This window comes from Salvelinus sp. IW2-2015, linkage group LG10 (genome assembly GCF_002910315.2).
Source record: "Salvelinus sp. IW2-2015 linkage group LG10, ASM291031v2, whole genome shotgun sequence".
In the NCBI taxonomy this organism is placed as follows: domain Eukaryota; kingdom Metazoa; phylum Chordata; class Actinopteri; order Salmoniformes; family Salmonidae; genus Salvelinus; species Salvelinus sp. IW2-2015.
In genome coordinates, this window is record NC_036850.1 from 14,295,094 (window position 1) to 14,311,499 (window position 16,406).

General features: G+C 44.2%; 1 protein-coding gene across 2 annotated transcripts in view; it reads left to right on the top strand.

Annotated features, from left to right (window-relative positions):
* nptnb (neuroplastin b) overlaps positions 1-16,406 on the top strand; it is a 38,234-nt gene that overhangs the window by 957 nt on the left and 20,871 nt on the right. The window contains exon 2 of one of the 2 annotated variants that reach the window (XM_023995395.2): positions 10,373-10,720. The exons of the other annotated variant lie outside the window; for it this stretch is intronic. Within the exon in view, the coding sequence (XP_023851163.1) occupies positions 10,373-10,720 (348 nt within the window). The remainder of the gene's footprint in view (positions 1-10,372; positions 10,721-16,406) is intronic. 2 annotated transcript variants of the gene reach the window in all.

The window sequence follows — 16,406 nt, forward strand, 5'->3', positions numbered from 1 at the left end:
GCATATTTTAGTGTTTGGGATGTAAGTATTGTTATGCTGTGAAGAAGAGCAGCGTAATGCATTCCTAGCATAATGGAGTGGACTGTTGAAGAACCTGCCAAACAGTCTGCACGATTCAGGACTGTTAAGCCCATAGTCTCTCTCTGGCTAAAACACAACAAACAAATCATCGGGCTTTCATATTAAAGAGGTCAACGTTGCACTTGATGTGTGTGTGTGTGTGTGTGTGTGTGCCTGTGTGTGTGTGTGTGTGTCATTTCTACATCTCATGTGAATTAACAGGCAGACATTGTCATTGATATCATTCTTCGTGACAGTGTTGATATTTGGAAAGGGCATTACTTGTTTTCTGCCCTCAAAATACAATCTGCCTTATTGTAAACAGCATCTTTGGTTTCCTGGAAATATTTAGACCCATTAGTTTCTCTCTGTGTGTCAGTGGAGTTGAGATTATATTACATAATTGAGGCTTCTGAATCCCACTGTGGGCTCAAAGCAGAGTGTTGATAACCTCAAAACATATACACAACTTCCAACAAAACACATTTGGAGTATCTGTGTGTAGCCTACATGTTTGAAGGTTATAATATCTTGTTCCACAATATGATGGATAACCTTTCAAATGATTATCACCAATTACTTTCCACATTTGATTGATTTCAATTGTCTCTCCATGGGCCATCCAAGTTTATTTCTTTCAGTCTTTGATGAACACACAGTCACAAGGGGCAGGATTGAGGGAAGCATCATTTGCTTGACATGAAGGATGTCTGAGCCTCCTCATCATTGCGTGTTAAGGGTTGCTTTCTCTGACATGCCCCTGATGGATGGCCAATCCCAGTGAACCACTTCTGCCACCCAGAGGGGGCACACCAATCAGAGGCAGCCTCTATACAAAACACAGGCTAATGCATGTTCTCAGAGCTGAGCTACTACCAGCTATTGTTATATTTTATGACAATAATTGTTTCAATGACGAAACTTGCCATTTTGGATCGTGTTATAGGCCTATAGAAAGCTAATAAAAATGCACTAGTCTATTCCTGCTAGCACTGACTTTGCTGATAACTACTTTGTTGAGGGAAAATCTACTTGCTACGATTGTGATATGTTGTTGTTTCACCTAACTATTTTAAGATGAATGCACAAATGTAAGTCGCTCCGGATAAGAGCATCTGCTAAAGGACTGTTAGCACTGAGAACACAGAAAGATTGTAATATGAAGTTGTACAGCAATAGGCGGCAGGTAACCTAGTGGTTAGAGCGTTGGACTTATAACACAAAGGTTGTAAGATCGAATCCCCAAGCTGACAAGGTAAAAATCTGTCGTTCTGCCCCTGAACAAGGCAGTTAACCCACTGTTCCTAGGCCGTCATTGAAAATACGAATTTGTTCTTAACTGACTTGCCTAGTAAAATAAATAAAATAGTTACTCAAAGCAGAATAGAGAAATCCATCATTGGCTCTACTATTCTCACTACCAGGGTTGGTGTCAATTCCATTTAAATTTAGGAAGTAAACTGAAATTCCAAATCTAATTTCAATACTATTTTATGCTTCTCTATGAGAAAAACATTTGAATTTCAGTTTGAATCTTGAATTGACTTTGTTGAAATGGAATTGACACCAACCCTGCTTACTACTAGTGTACAATGAGTGTACCAAACATTAGGAATACCTTCCTAATATTGAGTTGCACCGCCTTTTGCCCTCAGAACAGCCTCAATTCGTTGGGGTATGGACTCTATAAGGTTCTACATTTTTCCACAGGGATGCTGGCCCATGTTGACACCAATGCTTCCCACAGTTGTGTCAAGTTGGCTGGATGTCCTTTGGGTGGTGGACCATTCTTGATACACACGGGAAATTATTGAGCGTGAAAATCCCAGTAGCATTGCAGTTATTGGACACTCAAACCGGTGCACCTGGAACCTAATACCATACCCCGTTCAAAGGCACTTAAATATGTTGTCTTGCCCATTCATCCTCTGAATGGCACACAGACAATCCATGTCTCAAATGTCTCAAAGCTTAAAAATCCTTCTTTAATCTGTCTCCTCCCCTTCATCTACACTGATTGAAGTGGATATAACAAGTGACATCAATAAGGGATCATAGCTTTCACCTGGATTCACCTGGTCAGTCTGTCATGGAAAGAGCAGGTGTTCCTAATGTTTTGTACACTCAGTGTACATTCATTAATTGATCTGGTGGATGAATTATGTGTCTATGAGGACACATTTTGATGGTCCCCATCCACAAAGTCAGATCTACACCCTCTATTGTTTGGTAAAGCCCAAGTGAAGGCATTCCAGTATTTGCCCAGTGTTAGTGCCCACTCCCTGGGTCCCATAGCGACACACAGGGCTCCCTCCACCATGGGCTCTGCTGAGACTCCCGGGAGCTGTGGGAGACAGACTGGTGCTACCTTGTCACTCTGTGTTGTTTTCTCGAGCATCACTGTAACTGGTGAAGACTGATACAGCTCCTTTCTTTATTAGCCTACTGATTTATTACTGTTTATTAAAGTGATGTCGGGCTTTAGACACTAGTGAGATACAGTTCTGTAGCTAGATACTGTAACACATTAATGAGGCTGTTATATAAATACAGTAATCATATTTTAATGGATGGTATACTGATGCTATTTGGTCGCACAAATATGGGTATACCCTCCAAACAAATGAATTCATATTTCACAGTCTGGATTTAGTGTGAGTGATGTAACGTGGCAGGCTTCACTATGTCACGTTTGATTTCCTCAGCAATATTTCAGATTCGGGGCAATGGCMTGTAAAGAAGTGTAATTATAAGGGCAGGGGATTTAATCACAGTACAGTATGTGTGAAGCAGTGGAGGGAGCTGAGCTGAGGCCATTATACCTCTATATGCTTGGGGAGTCTGAGCAACCATAGATGGCTGAGATTCAGCAACAGATATCTGGAGGACTGTAAATAGAATTGGTCCATTCTGCTGCCGGTCGCTATTTATAGAGCGGAGACACAGCACCCTGAGCACAGAGWACTGTGGCTTTAACGTCCTTTTGCGAAAGTGAGTCCATTAACTCTTAATGGATAGCAGCATCCCTGTGCACAGCTGCTTGGCTCTGTGAAGACTCACTAGATGCATGTGAACCATTTAAGCTCTTAAAGGGCCTCGTTCTTTTATGCATGAGGAATATGAAGAGGGGTTCTCTCCTGTCTCTAACCTGAAGATGCTGCTTATGGCAATGCACCATGGATAATCTCCCCCTATGAACAATTGAACAGCCACAACAGCCGTAATCATGTTCAGGACATTTGTGTGTATAATATCTTATTTTTTGAGTTGACATAGACTACAGACCACAATGTAAATTCCTTTGATGTGAGTTACCAATAGAAACATAAACCAACTCAAGCATCAACTCAATGCTGCTCTAAATGCATCTGTTATTTTTCTATAAGATAGAGCTACGACCTCTCATCATTTCTTCATGTAGTACAGTATTAGTAGGTTTGTGTGGCTCAAAGCCACAGACAGATAGTTTATCGACACAGTCCCAGTTTCTATCACGAAACACGTTTCATGATCAAATCCCCTGAATCAGGGCCAGGCAACATTATAAAAAGAAATCTAAAATGGCATCTCTCTTACAATTAATAAGGGATTCAATTAACGTAACTGCAAGGTACAGAGTAGCTTGGTAATTGTGAGGTAATTAATTGTAAGTCCATGCTGTATCACTGCCCATGTTCTGAGTAGCAGAGGACACATCTGTGAGACCGGAAAATGTGCTGTGGGACGTAAGCCAGTTCTTCCACTGAGTCACACTAGCCCACTGTGAAACATGATACATACTGCACCGATGGCAACAGCATCAGGCACCCCACAGCCTCCAACACAGTACACACAGTACACACCAGGCACACTGTAGCTACTGATGATGATACCCAAATGGAAGATGCTGGATGGAATTTGAAACAAAATGGAGACTTAATGTTGATATGTGGTTGTGTGGAATATTCGTTCTGGGAGATTTGTTTGTGGTTACAATATGTGTTGTCACTGTGTGTCCAGTGAAGAAAACACCTAATTTGATAGTCGTTGTCACAAACTGTTATGGTGACATGGATGAGTGTCAGCTAGTCCTGTGGCATATGGTATCTTAACCATGCTAGCTTTGCACAGTGACAGAGGGCCCGGGTTGTCTGTCATCTTGACCTCTGAAAGGGTTAATCGGGGAGCAATGTTTGCTGGTTGAGGGGGATAAGCCTATTTCAACCGGGGATGGGGGGGATTTAACTCTCATGAAAGCGGTGGCTCCCCTCTATGACCTGAATGGCTGTCCCTGAGTAGTTACAGTAAGATGGCAGAAGTCACCTCCTCCCTCTCATCTCAGCTGCTGTTGCTAACTGCCATTTATCCACAACACCACTCTAATGCATGCAGGCATCAAGGTTTATTGTTGATTTGTTCAAACGAATGAGGAAATCTATACCCGCCCACCCATCGATGTGTTAAGAGCAGCTCAGAAACAAATACATCATCCTTCAACCCACAGCAGTGACTCATTTACAACTGTCAGAGCAGGAGGATTTGTGAAACCATGGGCAATCGGCCAAGTGTAACACCTCTTAACCAGATGCTGGAAGCCAGCTAAGTTGGCTCTCCTACAAAAGTCAGATATACTGGCCAAGACAATGGAGCATCACACCACAGTACACTGATACTACAGCTACAGTGCCTTGCAAAAGTATTTATCCCCCTTTGCATTTGTCCTATTTTGTTGCATTACAACCTGTAATTTAAATTGATCTTTAATTGGTTTTCATGTGGATTTGAAATTGGTGAAGTGATATGAAAAAAAATAACTTGTTTCTAAAAAAATAAAATCATGGAAAAGTGGTGTGTGCATATGTATTCACCCCCGTTGCTATGAAGCCCCTAAATAAGATCTGGTGCAACAAATTACCTTCAGAAGTCACATTATTAGTTAAATAAAGTCAACCTGTGTGCAATCTAAGTGTCACATGATCTGTCACATTATCTCAGAATATATACACACACCTGTTCTGAAAGGCCCCAGAGACTGCAACACCACCAAGCAAGCGGCACCATGAAGACCAAGGAGCTCTCCAAACAGGTCAGGGACAAAGTTGTGGAGAAGTACAGATCAGGGTTGGGTTATAAAAAAAGATCCAAAACTTTGAACATCCCACGGAGCACCATTAAATCCATTATTAAAAAATGGAAAGAATATGACACCACAACAAACCTGCCAAGAGAGGGCCGCCCACCAAAACTCACGGACCAGGCATGGAGAGCATTAATCAGAGCGGCAACAAAGAGACCAAATATAACCCTGAAGGAGCTGCAAAGATCCACAGCGGAGATTGGAGTATCTGTCCATAGGACCACTTTTTAAACCGTACACTCCACAGAGCAAGGCTTTACGGAAGAGTGGTCAGAAAAAAGCCATTGCTTAAAGAAAAAAATAAGCAAACGCGTTTGGTGTTCGCTAAAAGGCATGTGGGAGACTCCCCAAACATATGGAAGAAGGTACTATGGTCAGATGAGACTAAAATTGAGCTTTTTGGCCATCAAGGAAAACACTATGTCTGGCGCAAACCCAACACCTCTCATCACCCCAAGAATACCATCCCCACAGTGAAGCATGGTGGTGGCGGCATCATGCTGTGGGGATGTTTTCATCGGCAAGGACTGGGAAACTGGTCAGAATTGAAGGAATGATGGATGGCGCTAAATACAGGGAAATTCTTGAGGGAAACCTGTTTCAGTCTTCCAGAGATTTGAGACTGGGACAGAGGTTCACCTTCCAGCAGGACAATGACCCTAAGCATACTGCCAAAGGAACACTCAAGTGGTTTAAGGGGAAACTTTTAAATGTCTTGGAATGGCCTAGTCAAAGCCCAGACCTCAATCCAACTTAGAATCTGTGGTATGACTTAAAGATTGCTGTACACCAGCGGAACCCATCCAACTTGAAGGAGCTGGAGCAGTTTTGCCTTGAAGAATGGGCAAAAATCCCAGTGGCTAGATGTGCCAAGCTTTAGAGACATACCCCAAGAGACTTGCAGCTGTAATTTCTGCAAAAGGTGTCTCTACAAAGTATTGAGTTAGGGGGGTGAATATTTATGGACGCTCAAGTTTCTTTGTCTTATTTCTTGTTTGTTTCACAATAAAGATATTTTGCATATTTTGCAAGTGGTAGGCATGTTGTGTAAATCAAATTATACAAACCCCACAAAAATCTATTTTAATTCCAGGTTGTAAGGCAACAAAATAGGAAAAACACTAGTACACAGAAGTGATACTCATATCTCCATTCCCAAACATAAATAAATGCCCTGCACGTAGTCAGTGCAGTGGCCCTTAGGGTTATCGAGCTGCGGTCTGTCTGTGTTGCGGGACTGGGAGGCAGGTTACAGGCGGTTGACTCAGAGCCACTGCCTGCCTGCCTGGTGATGTGTGCTCTGCAGTCCTCAGGGGAGAGAGCTCCCCAACTCACTCAGTAGGCCGAGCACATGTGTAATGGGCCACCACACAGAGGGGATCTATTCACCACAGTATACTCTATATGATGCTATATGACATTATAATGAAGTGCCTCGCAGAATAAACAGAGATTAATGGATGCTTGTGACTCAGTCTGTGCTGTATATGAATCCCTCCTCATATGGTATAATTTCATTCACATCACTTATGTAATTGTGGTAGTATCCCTTTAGCAACATTACAGGCTACTCTCTTCTATGAAAATCTCCTTGTCCTCTTCACTTTCTGTTGCCCTCCAAAAGAGTTGAGGATGAGAGGCCGGTACAGTTCTTTGATCTCAGCGGATGCTTTAGTTCAGAGGCAACCTGAGCAGAGTCAGTGGGCGTCCAGGCTGGGCTTTACCCTCTGTGATGATGGGGGGTGGAGGCTGAAGCTAGATGGTCCCAGATGTTTCAGGAGAAAGACATACAAGCCACTAATTACTCTGCATGTATCTGGGCTTCAGGCAAGATGGCACAAGGTCTGTTTAGGCTCTGGTCTGTGTAAATCAGGCCAGGCTGGATCATGTCCACGGCCAAATAATTTACCCTTTTCCTATTGCCTTATTATTTACAGCTGCCTGTGACTCACTTCTAACTGTTGCTGCCAGGGTATGGTACGGTATGATCCCCACCCATGTATTGTTCCGTCTCTGGAATATCTTGCTCTGGGTGGACCAGACCAAAGAGTATTTGGCTTCAGTTGTGTACAGAACATACTGTCTCTAGCTGTGGAAACACAGTGTGTTTGACCTAAAATGGAAAATGATAGCCTACAGTATAAACTCAGTCTCTTGGTTACAAACTGATACAGCACAGTACATTATTTGCCCAACCAAAACGCTAAGTATCTAGGTTATATTACAATAATGAAATGTTAGGCACAGCTCATTTGAACCCAGTACTGACAGCTATCGGTAGGTGCCTAGTAAACTCCCCCCACTAGGCAGATAGTAACCTCCCCCACTAGTAACCTCCCCCCACTAGGCAGATAGTAACCTCCCCCCACTAGTAACCTCCCCCACTAGGCAGCTAGTACCTCACCCACTAGGCAGCTAGTAACCTCCCCCACTAGGCAGCTAGTAACCTCCCCCCACTAGGCAGCTAGTAACCCCCCACTAGGCAGCTAGTAACCTCCCCCCACTAGGCAGCTAGTAACCTCCCCACTAGCAGCTAGTAACCTCACCCCACTAGCAGCTAGTAACCTCCCCACTAGGCAGCTAGTAACCTCCCCACAGTAACTACCCCCCACTAGGCAGCTATACTCCCCCCTACCTACTCCCCCACGGCAGCAGCTAATCGCCCCTAGCACACTATGCAGCTAGTACCTCCACTCCTCCACTAGCGCAGCCACTAGGCAGCTAGTAACCTCCTCCCACTAGCCTAGTACCTCCTCCCACTAGTAACCTCCCCCACTAGGCAGTTTATCTGCTCATGTGCTGATGATACAGTACATTACTGTTGAGCAGGTAGGTTGGGCGTTTCTGGAGGGCCTGTAATCTGTTGTAGTAAGACACACGAATATAGCGCCACAGAGAGACCGCCTGCTCTGCTATCTCTTCCTGTCTCTCTCGTCTTCAGCATAGTCAGAGTTAGGGTAGAGGGGAGGACACATGGCGTAGAACAGGCAGTCAACGGAGGCCTTGCAACAGGAAGCCTAAGGCACATCCCAGGTGATTTGACTTCAGATAGAGTGCATTACGTCTGTGCTAGAATGTCCTTACAACAGGAACCCTAAGTCACAGCCCGGGTGATGAGTGCATTAGGTCTGTGCTAGAATGTCCTTACAACAGGAACCCTAAGTCACAGCCCGGGTGATGAGTGCATTAGGTCTGTGCTAGAATGGCCTTGCAAACAGGAACCCTAAGGCACAGCCCGGGTGATGAGTGCATTAGGTCTGTGCTAGAATGGCCTTGCAACAGGAACCCTAAGGCACAGCCCGGGTGATGAGTGCATTAGGTCTGTGCTAGAATGGCCTTGCAACAGGAACCCAAGGCACAAGCCCCGGGTGATGAGTGCATTAGGTCTGTGCTAGAATGCTGGCATATGGTTGTAGGGGCTGACCTCTGCTGTGTAGCGGTAGTATGATTCATGTAATGAGAATGGCGTGCGCACACACACACACGCACAGTGATGATGATTCTGTGACTTTTAAGTCCAGCTGATAGTGAACCACAGGATGGATGACCTCTTAAGCTTTAAAGGGCCTCGTTCTTTATGCATGAGGAATATGAAGAGGGCTTCTCTCCTGTCCCTAACCTGAAGATGGGCGGCAGGTAGCCTAGTGGTTAGAGTGTTGGGCCAGTAAGCGAAAGGTTGCTGGATTGAATCACTGAGCTGACAAGATAAAAATCTGTCATTCTGCCCCTGAACAAGGCAGTTAACCCACTGTTCCCCAGTAGGCTGTCATTGTAGATAAGAATTTGTTCTTAAGCCATGTTAAATAAAGGTGTAAAAAAAAAGTTACTAACTCCAGCATATACACATATACAATCAGATTGAAAACAGACAGAATGTTTGTCTTGCTGTAGAATAATAAATGACTACAGTACTAGCCATCAGGCATGGGGTTCAAAGCACATGCAACGTCTGCTGTTTCAGCTTCAATGCATTTCAACACCTTTATGATTCCTGACTGAGTCAGTTATGTTCCGAACCAGATTGGCTGTTAGAGTAGTTTCCTATTTCAGTTTTCATTTGACCAAAATAAAGCACTCAAAATGGCCTGTACATAAGGTCCTCATCATGGCTTCATAGGGCTTGACGGAAATTATACTCAGCCAGTGTTACAAGTAGTCACATGACTTTCCATCAGCTCAAGCAGTGCCCTTTGACATAACTGTCACATCACGCAACATGAGTTTCCTTAATGTGGCAAACCAACTAAACACTTCAGTAAACAGAGAGCTTTGTAATTAGTTGCCATTTCAATCTAACATCAAAGAGGTACAAGAAAGAAAAGGCTTCCTATTATGCAATATCTGTTCAGAAACTCACAGGGGTGTAGTTCTGTGTGTTTCAGTGACTGTCAGATATAATATTGGATCTATTTATGTGGTTTGTAATCTCAGCATGCCATATAAAGGTTGACAGATAGGAATAAAACATAACTTATTGATGAGATGAAGAAACATGTTTTGACTAAGTTGTCCATAATATGTGAAAAATGATTTAGTCGTAGTTCTACTGCATGTCAGTTTGCTATGTTCTACCTTAGTAGTTTCACATCTTTATACATTTCTTAATGGTGTGAATAGTCAACATATTTTGCACTGTAAATCCATTTTATTTGTTTGTTTACACAGAAAATATGTAACTCTGCTGAATTCCACTGCAAAATTAAATATTTTGATTATTCTGACCATAATGGAAAGCACAGCTATTTATTTTCAGCCATTTGAGTACTGTAGGAAGTGAAAATCATCCTAAACCCTGGTGAGATCCCACAGGTGGTTGATGACAGACACTGTGATTGGTTGGCTGTGACCTCAGCTGAAGGTCGTGTGGCCATGATTGGTTCAGGGATAATAGAGTAACATTGGATAGTGATACATTGGGTTTCAGAGGCCATTAACCTGAATGAAAAATTCACACGAATCTCTTACTATTTTATAAACTGTCTTTCTTATACTCAACTACTTTTTCCCTCCAACTTTAAGCTTTGTAGCTTGCTTTTTTCTTGATTTGCCTTTAATCATCCTCTTCTTTTGTTTCCAACTGATCCCTGTTTGATTTGCTCCTACCTCCATCCCCTGGTCTCTCCATCCCCTCCCACTTCCACTCTAACCCCTCTTCCACCCCCCTCCCCTCCTCCCCAATACACTTTTCCTCTCCAGCTGGGTTTGTGAAGTCGCCAATGTCTGAGACTAAGCTCACGCTGGACACCTTTGAGCTGTACTGCGACGTGGTCGGTAACCCCACCCCCGAGATCCAGTGGTGGTACGCAGAGATCAACCGCGTCGACTCCTTCAAGCAGCTYTGGGACGGCGCKCGCAAGCGCCGCGTGTCCATCAACACGGCCTACGGCAACAACGGGGTGAGCGTGCTGGGRATCACGCGCCTCARGCTGGAGGACTCCGGGACCTACGAGTGCCGGGCCAGCAACYACCCYCGGCGCAACGACCTGCGCCAYAACCCCGCCATCACCTGGATCCGAGCCCAGGCCACCATTTCGGTGCTGCAGAGTGAGTGGTCTATGTCCTGTAGTACCTAGCTGGTGAACAAACTAACAATCCCCTGCCTGTCCCACCACCACACCTCCACCACAGTTGTCCCTGGCAACGACAAATAAAACAAAACACCAACCACCACCTTGTTATTTGTTCATTTCAAAGACTTGTCTTTGTTTTATTTCTGTATAAGAAATTGGAAGACATTGTATTTTATATTCTCCTAGAAGTACTGCCTTTTGGGTTTTTGTTCTATTATGTTGATAGCTCCTATGTGTTCCCTCCTCCCCCTGCAGAATTTGAGGATTCAAATCAAACTTTATTTGTCACATGCGCCGAATACAACAAGTGTAGACCTTACCGTGAAATGCTTACTTACAAGCCCTTAACCAACAGTGCAGTTCAAGAAGAGTTATCAAAATATTTACCAAGTAGACTAAAATAAAAAGTAATAATAAAAAGGTAACACAATAATAACAATAATGAGGTTATATACAGGGGATATCGGTACCGAGTCAGTATGCGGGGGTACAGGTTAGTTGAGGTAATTTGTACATGTAGGTAGGGGTGAAGTGACTATGAATAGATAATAAACAACGAGTAGCAGCAGTGTACAAAAGGAAGGGGAGGGGGCAAATGTAAATAGTCCGGTGGCGATTTTATTAATTGTTCAGCAGTCTTATGGCTTGGGGGTAGAAGCTGTTGAGGAGCCTCTTGGTCCTAGACTTGGCACTCCGGTACCGCTTMCCGTGCGGTAGCAGAGAAAATAGTCTATAACTTGGGTGACTGGAGTCTCTGACAATTTTATGGGCTTTCCTCTGACACCGCCTAGTATATAGGTCCTGGATGGCAGGAAGTTTGGCTCCAGTGATGTACTGGGCCGTACGCACAACCCGCTGTAGCGCCTTACGGTCAGATGCAGAGCAGTTGTCATACCAGGCGGCAATGCAACTGGTCAGGATGCTCTCCATGGTGCAGCTGTAGAACCTTTTGAGGATCTGGGGACCCATGCCAAATATTTTCAGTCTCCTGAAGAGGAAAAGGTTTTGCCGTGCCCTCTTCACGACTGTCAGGACCATGATAGTTCGTTGGTGATGTAGACAACAAGGAACTTGAAACTCTCGACCCGCTCCACTACAGCCCCGTCGATGTTAAATGGGGGCCTGTTCGGCCCGCCTTTTCCTGTASTCCACGATCAGCTCCTTTGTCTTGCTCACATTGAGGGAGAGGTTGTTGTCCTGGCACCACACTGCCAGTTCTCTGACCTCCTTCCTATAGGCTGTCTTATTAGTTGTCGGTGATCAGGCCTACCACTGATGTGTCGTCAGCAAACTTAATGATGGTGTTGGAGTCATATTTGGCCACGCAGTCGTGGGTGAACAGGAAGTACCGGAGGGGACTGAGCACGCACCCCTGAGGGGCTCCTGTGTTGAGGATCAGCATGGCGGATGTGTTGTTACCTACCCTTACCACCTGGAGGCGGCCCGTCAGGAAGTCCAGGATCCAGTTGCAGAGGAAGGTGTTTAGTCCCAGAGTCCTTAACTTAGTGATGAGCTTTGTGGGCACTATGGTGTTGAACGCTGAGCTATAGTCAATGAACAGCATTCTCACATAGGTGTTCCTTTTGTCCAGGTGACAAAGGGCAGTGTGGAGTGCGATTGATATTGCGTCATCTGTGGATCTGTTGGGGTGGTATGCAAATTGGAGTGGGTCTAGGGTTTCCCGGGATAATGGTGTTGATGTTAGCCATGACCAGCCTTTCAAAGCACTTCATGGCTACCGATGTGAGTGCTACGGGGCAGTAATAATTTAGGCAGTTTACCTTTGCTTCCTTGGGCACAGGGACTATGGTGGTCTGCTTGAAACATGTAGGTATTACAGACTCGGTCAGGGAGAGGTTGAAAATTTCAGTGAAGTCACTTGACAGTTGGTCCGCGCATGCTTTGAGTACACGTCCTGGTATTCCGTCTGGCCCATCGGCTTTGTGAATGTTGACCTGTTTAAAGGTTTTGTTCACATCGGCTACCGAGAGCGTTATCACACAGTCATTCAGAACAGATGGTGCTCTCGTGCATGCTTCAGTGTTGCTTGCCTTGAAGCGAGCATAAAAGACATTTAGCTCGTCTGGTAGGCTCGCGCCACTGGGCAGCTCGTATCTGGGTTTTCCTTTGTAGTCCGTAATACTTTCCAAGCCCTGCCACATCTGACGAGCGTCAGAGCCGGTGTAGTAGGATTCAATCTTAATCCTGTATTGACGCTTTACCTGTTTGATGGTTCGTCTGAGGGCATAGCGGGATTTCTTATAAGTGTCCGGATTAGTCTTTCGCTCCTTGAAAGCGGCAGCTCTAGCCTTTAGCTCGATGCGGATGTTGCCTGTAATCCATGGCTTCTGGTTGGGATATGTACGTACGGTCACTGTGGGGACGACGTCGTCGATGCACTTATTGATGAAGTCGATGACTGAGGTGATATACTCCTCAATGCCATTGGATGAATCCCAAAACATTCCAGTCTGTGCTAGCAAAACAGTCCTGTAGTGTAGCATCCGCGTCATCTGACCACTTCCGTATAGAGCGAGTCACTGGTACTTCCTGCTTTAGTTTTTGCTTGTAAGCAGGAATCAGGAGGATAGAAATATGGTCAGATTTGCCAAATGGAGGGCGGGGGAGAGCTTTGTATGCATCTCTGTGTGTGGAGTACAGGTGGTCTAGGATTTTTCATTTTTCTTCCTCTGGTTGTACATGTGACATACTGGTAAAAATTTGGTAAAACTGATTTAAGTTTTCCTGCATTAAAGTCCCCGGCCACTAGGAGCGCCACTTCTGGGTGAGCATTTTCTTGTTTGCTTATGGCCTTATAGAGTTGGTTGAGAGCGGTCTTAGTGCCAGTTTCGTTCTGTGGTGGTAAATAGACGGCTACGAATAATATAGATGAGAACTCTCTTGGTAGATAGTGTGGTCTACAGATTATCATAAGGTACTCTACCTCAGGCGAGCAATACCTCAAGAGTTTTTTTATATTAGACATTGAGCACCAGCTGTTATTGACAAATAGACACACACCCCTACCCCTCGTCTTACCAGACGTAGATGATCTGTTCTGCCGGTGCATGGAAAACCCCGCCAGGTCTATATAATCTGTATCATCGTTCAGCCACGTCTCGTGAAACATAAGCTATTACAGTTTTTAATGTCCCGTTGGTAGGATAATCTTAATCGTAGGTCATCAATTTTATTTTCCAATGATTGCACTTTAGCAAGAAGAACGGATGGCAGTGGGAGTTTACTCTCTTGCCCGCGGATTCTCAGAAGGCAGCCCGATCTGCGGCCCCTTTTCCTGAGTCTTTTCTTCAAGCAAATTACGGGGATCTGGGCCTGTTCCAGTGAAAACAGTATATCCTTCTTGTCGAACTCGTTAAAGGAAATAGTTTCTTCCAGTCCGCGGTGAGTAATCGCTGTTCTGATGTCCAGAAGTTACTTTCGGTCATAAGAGACGGTAGCAGCAACATTATGTACAAGTAAGTTCAAAAATAAGTTACACAAAACACAAAAAAAACTAACATAGCACAATTGGTTGGGAGAATGTAAAACGTCACCCATGTTCTTCGGCGCCATCTTCTATCTTGACACAATTCTCAGAATTCTGTAGATTTCCTGCCTCTCCCAAAGCCCTGAGCGTTTTGTTGTAGATCACCACAAACCCAGAAACCTCCCCAGTCTCTGTCCACCTACTCCCGCTTCCCTCCCACACCAACCTCCCCTTCTCCACATACAGCCCATCCTGGCCCTCTCCTCTGTCTCATGTGTCCTTCGACAGTTGTCCCATTTCTTTCCCTATTCTCACAAAAATCCTAATTTCATCCATTTATTTCTGTATTTCTTTTGTGATTTGTGTTTTTCTGTTGCGTTGCGTGGGTTGTTTTATTTACTTCAAAGCCCGGTGTAATTCTGCCCTGTTTGCACCATGTAGTCTAGGCATCGCAACGCTTTGAAGTTGTGCCGCTTATTTTAGTGGGGAAGGGGTAAACGGGACGTAAGAAGACGAGGGAGCTGTCCAGGTGTAAAGCGTGCCCTTGTTTTAAACTCATGACTCACCCTAATCCAATAAAGGACAGAACACAGTGATTTTTTTAAATGTATTTTTTCCTTTCTAGATTTGAGAGAGCTGGTTTCATTGCTCATCGCCTGTGTACTGTATGACCTTGTACCTACTTAGCCATTATTAAGTGTTTGAGCATGAATCAGTAATGACATTATATCCTCTCCCCTCTCTGCTGTATTGCATACAAACATTCAAACACACTGAATGTCAACTGGACCCTTTAAATGAGCGCATGATGCAGTGAGTGCCCAGCCCATTGGAGCACAGAGAGATGTGGAATGTTGTTAGTCACAGCCATGCAGCCAGAAACTCTTAGAGGTTTACTACAGGAGTCAGCTCCTTCATCTCCTGAGCATTAGCTACTGGACTGTCTGTCGTACACAGTGTTTACCGTGCTGTTGGACTACTGTCTGACTGCATGTGCACACTCTCCTAATCTCACACCCATTACATTTCACTCCACCAGCTGGCTTGAGACGTGTACAGTCGGCCTACAGTAGATATCTGAGTTGACTGGTGGTAGGAATGTGTCCGTCATTAGGCTAACATGAAATTGGTCATTCCAATGTTTTCTTATTTAAAAAGACACATTCATTCCAAAAGAATCTGTATGTGTTCTAATAATTGAGTCAGACCTTTTGTCATCCAATATATTCTGTCATTACTGAGTGTCAACGTTCTTGTTATAGACATGTAACAATATGTGTATATAACATGTATACAACAGGCTATACACACTGAACCAAAGGAGACGATAATGTATAGTTCTTCGGGAATGTTTTCAAATATGTGCTTGTCTTGTTTTAACCGTTTAATTTGTGATTGGAATGAAGGACATTTTTTAAATTCACTTAATATTGTTACTACATTTGTAATAAACTCTTAGCTTAGGTTACAATTTAATCAACAGTGTATTTAATTGCACTAAATGAACTCATCTATACAGGCCTCAGTGTGATTTGGTGTAGATCCCCTCCCAACCTGTGTTGTGTTTTAGCTGATAGCTGCTCTGTTTAATGCGGGGGGAGGGGGGTTTGGCTCAACATACCAATCAAGTGGGCAAACATCCTCCTTCTGTCAGCAAGAAATAGACATTACTGGCACCATCCTCTAGGACTGTATGCAGGTCATAATGGAATAAAATGTACTACACTGTTATGAGTGGGTAACAGTGTCAATGTAATGATGCTTTTACAATCCTAGACAGAGGTGGCCACGTGGTCAGTGCCTATGTGTTGTGCATGACATCACTGATTCATTCTCTTTTTGAGCAGGTGTCCTACAAATGACCTTCTTCTGAGCTGAGGAAACCTCCCATGGAAAACAATGTGCTTTTAATGCCTAATGCAAATTTCTTGAAATAACTATTTCTGTATAGTCTGTGTATATTCCCAGGATGCCACACTATGTGGGCTGAGAGGCCTGTAAAGAGGTTCTGAAGCAGAGAGAGAGAGAGAGAGAGAGAGCAATAGAGTGAGCGAGAGTGAGCGAGAGCGAGAGAGAGAGAGAGAGCAATAGAGTGAGCAATAGAGTGAGCAATAGAGTGAGAGAGAGAGTGAGCAATAGAGTGAGCAATAGAGTGAGAGAGAGAGCAATAGAG